Source organism: Oryza brachyantha, chromosome 12 (genome assembly GCF_000231095.2).
Source record: "Oryza brachyantha chromosome 12, ObraRS2, whole genome shotgun sequence".
Lineage (NCBI taxonomy): Eukaryota > Viridiplantae > Streptophyta > Magnoliopsida > Poales > Poaceae > Oryza > Oryza brachyantha.
In genome coordinates, this window is record NC_023174.2 from 5,434,945 (window position 1) to 5,439,326 (window position 4,382).

Below are 4,382 nucleotides of genomic sequence, written 5' to 3' on the forward strand. Positions count from 1 at the left end.
AAAGTGACTCAGTAAAAAAAAAGTTGAAAGGCAACAAACCGTTTGATGGATCTTGCATTTTTTTTTCACATGTCCCTATTTAGCTTGGGCGTGTCTGGAAGACCTAAGGCAAGGTGTGCAGCTTAGCAGTAAGTTTGCACGGTTAACGAACAGTATTTGCATAAAATGTCTTTTATCAAGGTAGGTCCACGTGAGAGAAAGTATAATAGTAGGCTATAAACCGGCTAAATGCTGACGTGGAGGGGAGATGAGAGAAGAGAAAAGAAGTGCGCTGTAAGCTTATTGCCAACTTAGACACAAAAAACAAAAAAACTCTACGAGAGAGACACGTAGGTCTGTATTAATTATAAAGAGCTAACTACTAGAGCCAGGCTCTAAAATGACTAAAAAAGTCTTATAGCTTGACTATATTATTAGCCTTGCTCTGAGCATAGCAGAATGCCCAGAACAGGTCTAAAAATGCCAATTATTTCTCAGTTCACCTTTGCACCCAGTAATCAACTTGATAGCACAACAGATTCGACAAAACAAGATAATAATTGAGATCCTTTTTGTAGCTAACAGGCATGGATTTTCTTGAACTCTGTCTAGGACAATTTACCAGGACATGCCCAATATAAGCAGGTTTTAGGCCCATTGATTATCCTGCATCCTTACTTGCAGGTTACATGATTTATGTTTTGTCGAGTTACAGATAGCGTTTCAGGTATTCATCCATACGAGTGTAGTGAACCTCTGGGTAGAGCTGAGTTGCTTCGGCACCATTCTCACCGATATCGAAGTTTGTCAAGCAGCCCTCGTAGAAGATGTGGTAGTAGTGTCCTATTCCCACTTGGTGAGCAAAGTCCAGATCTGCATTCATTGCAAATTGCATATCAATCGCAAGTTTGTTTTTCCACAGCATATGTCATTTTTGACAAGTAAGTCCTCGAGTAGTCTTACACTAACAAGCATTTACTTGTCAGTATTCTATATAAGAAAAGGGGACTTTTTTTAGATACCCTGAAATGATTATCAGCAGTCTATTGCTTTGGATTGAACTATACTGATCTTATTATAGTGCACTGTGATAAAATTATGTGTTATATATTATTTTAAAATAGGTAAATTGATAAATATATCTTACCAAAGTTTAGAATAAAAATATTTAATATACTTATAAAAATATATAGTTAAATATAAATTTTACTACACTACTACCATATTACTACCACGATAGGTACCGTAACGTTGCCCAAGAAAAATATGTTTGTCTATAAACATATTCTCAAAAACTTAATTTAAAACTTTAAAATGGTAAGTATAGATGTGTCTTTAGTAGTACTTACCTAATCTCATAAATCTATTACATTTTTATACACTTTTTCTAATAGCAATTAGATTAAAGTTGCACACGAAAACCGGAAAGAAAATGTCAAACGCATGAAATTGACAAGAGGGAGATCTACTACCTTTCATTGAAGCCAAAAAGTCGTCAGCAGGTATGTGGAATTTCTCAAGGCTTTTCCCAGTGAGTTTTTCCCACTTTTCAATCAACTCGTTCTGAGTGAGGCAGTTGTCTTGTGCTCTTATGTATACTGTCTTGTTCAAGGTGCGAGGATCATCGACTGATTTGATTGTATATGTTCCCACATCATTTTCATCCACAAAAAACACTGAAATAACCATTGCAGCTTGATGATCAGCAGTAAAACTAAAACCTAGTGTTCTGCGTTTTGTAGTATAGTTATTATAGTTCTGGTTGTATTACTACTGACGAATGATTTTCAATAGGCCTTAATCTGACCAAATCATGATAGAGAAAAGGAAGGGCAAATTAATGTTTTATCATTTTTCACTGAAAAACGACCAAGGTATTGTAAACTAGCCACACATGAAAATATCATTATTTACAATAAATAAGTTGCAGGTACGGAAAAAAGTGGCAACAGTGAAGAGAAAAAGGGGTGCTTATCAGGAATAATATTATGCTCTGTCCAATGGATGCAATCAAATGTACTCAATGATTGAAAAACTGCAGATGAAACGAAGGTTTGGGAGTACCAAAAAACATGGAACCGAACAATCCTGAATAATACTAATGAATCGGAATCAAATCGAACCAACTTGCAAACACAAAGCCTTTCAGAAGGACATCAAAAGGTTGCAAATGTTCTCAAAAGAACACTAAAAAATAAAATGGAAGCAATGAAAGAGCAGGGTGTATTGGCTGGCTAATCACAATTTACCTTTAACGTGGCCATCCCCATACACACCAACTCTGTCTTTGGGAGGGAGAAGAGTTTTCATCTGACAGAGGTTAGGACAGAAATAAGCTGCAAAGCAGTTTGCAGAAACATATGTATGGGGGATGTCTGCCTCCTCAATTGCTCTTCTTATCACCATCTTCTCGTCGAATGTAACCCTCCCTGGCTCAAGAGCATGCCCCATCCTCGACGGATCCGTGCCGAATTCAGACGGCACAAAACGCTGCTCACACAGAATTCTTGGAGGTAAATATATGTATCGTTTATCTTCACTTCCCCCCCAAAAAAAGAACTTTTTTTGATCGTTGGCGTTTTCCAGTTTTAAAAAAAAAGATCGATGAATTTTTCGATTACATGAAACACACTCACACTTCATAGGTAGTTGGTGTTTTCCAGAATTCTTGGAGGTAAATATAATTTGACACAGAACATTAATTACCTTAACATTACCAGCTTCTTTGATGGCCTCGACGAGCTTGAGCTGGAGCATGATGTTGTGGCTGCGGAAGTGCACGCCGGACATGGCGGAGACGACGACGTCCACCTGCCGGACCGCGGCGACGAGGCTCCGGTGGTCGTCGAGCGATGCCTCGAGCAGCCGCGCGCCCTGCGCCTTGAAGGACAGCAGCATCTGGAGCTTTTCAAGGTCGAGGCCGATCTCCGGCCGCATCAGGACGTAGGTCGGGTGGCCCTCCGCCAGGCTCGCCGCGACGACCCGCCGGCCGACGAAGCCGGTGCCGCCGACGACGAGGACCCTGCTCTTCTCCGCTGCCATGGCGACGGTCCGATCTCCTATCCTCGCTCGTCTGACAGGATAAGAAGTCTCGCCTCTCGCGAGGCTTTATTAATGCCTTCTCACTCAACGACAGTGTTAGATTCTGGGGTAAAGTCGTTGTGATTTTGGTTAGGGTTTAGGTTATGGTTCAGGTTGCAGCATAATTGTCTAGGTTATGTCATTAGGATTAATTTTTGGTTCAAATTGGTGGCTTTTGCAGGTCCTGGTGATGATCTTTTTTCAGTGGAAGTGCACCATGGTGGCTTTTTTGTTGGGTTCGGGAAGAACAGGGCTTACATTGATGAAAAGATGGACTGGTTTGATCATTGTGACACAGACAGCTGGTCACCTTTGTGGTTTGATGATTTTGTTAAACAACTTGACTACAAGCAGAGCACACGTCCTATGGTATATTGGCTCTTACCTGGTAAGACTCTTGCAGACGGCTTAAGGATTATTGAGTCTGATTCAGATACACTTGCTATGTCCTCTATTGTGAACAAGATCAAGAACTTTATGGTTTATTTGGATCATGACAAGTCTTTTGCTGGGATCAATTGGGATGACATTGTAGCAAACCCAATAGCTACATTACCAAAGGTTGTGAGCCCACATAAGGTCGGTCCATGTTGTTGATAGAAAGGTTGGTGAGAAGTTGCCTGAATTTTAGGAGACAAGCGGAGTCCGCATGAAGAAATATTTGTAAATATTAGAGTTTTTTAGGCAATATCTTTAAATAGAATCTGTGTGTAATAAATTATGTAATAGATACGAGTTCGTGTCTAACTCTAGTTACTTTCGGGGGTATAAATACAACAACTCTGTGGCTTGTAAAATATCAACAATCATATGATCAATATATCTTTTAGCACATCGCCACATTTTTGACAGAAGCGAGCTCTCGGCGCGAGGTGTGTTAGCTTCGTAGTGTGAATTCGTGATTGTCAACCCATCGGATTAGCTCGATAGAACTATCTCGATTTAGTTGATCGTCTATCTAGTTTGTTCGATGGTTTATTTGAGGCTTGTTATGATTTTGATCTATTTATTTGTTTGGAGTAGTAGTAGTAGGTTCTTGATCAGGGTTATGCTGATATTCCGTCTAATTTGTAGATATGGATTTGCACGCCTGATTCTGTCTCGAATTAGTTTGATCAATCTGGTTTGCTGAGTTCATGTTTATAGATTAGATTGAATGTTTGCATAGTCATTTCACTAGAGTTATAGCTAGCTTTATCTCAAGTAATCTATCAGTTTGCTAAAATTATGTTCATAGATCGTCATATTCTCTGTAATTATATTGTTCTAAACTACATACTGTCTCAATTTGGTCCGATCTATGTTAGTTTGGTCTGATCTGG

General features: G+C 39.5%; 1 protein-coding gene across 1 annotated transcript; it reads right to left on the reverse strand.

The window, feature by feature from the left end:
- Window positions 1–469: 469 nt before the first annotated feature.
- On the reverse strand, window positions 470–3,319 carry LOC102717852 (isoflavone reductase homolog). Its single transcript, XM_006663879.3, has 4 exons — window positions 2,686–3,319; window positions 2,229–2,469; window positions 1,452–1,655; window positions 470–852 (listed from the first exon to the last, which is right to left on the reverse strand). The coding sequence occupies exons 1-4, from the start codon at window positions 3,019–3,021 to the stop codon at window positions 689–691; spliced, it is 945 nt and encodes a 314-aa protein (XP_006663942.1). The 5' UTR covers window positions 3,022–3,319; the 3' UTR covers window positions 470–688.
- Between the last annotated feature and the right edge of the window lie 1,063 nt (window positions 3,320–4,382).

Bases quoted from the DNA above. Each gene is read 5' to 3' on its own strand.
- LOC102717852 (XM_006663879.3), bottom strand. From the start codon at position 3,021: ATGGCAGCGGAGAAGAGCAGGGTCCTCGTCGTCGGCGGCACCGGCTTC. The intron at 1,656-2,228 runs GTAAATTGTGAT...TGGTTATTTCAG, and splicing joins TGGGGATGGCCACGTTAAAG to TGTTTTTTGTGGATGAAAAT. The intron at 853-1,451 runs GTAGTAGATCTC...CAATGAATGCAG, and splicing joins CTTTTTGGCTTCAATGAAAG to ATCTGGACTTTGCTCACCAA.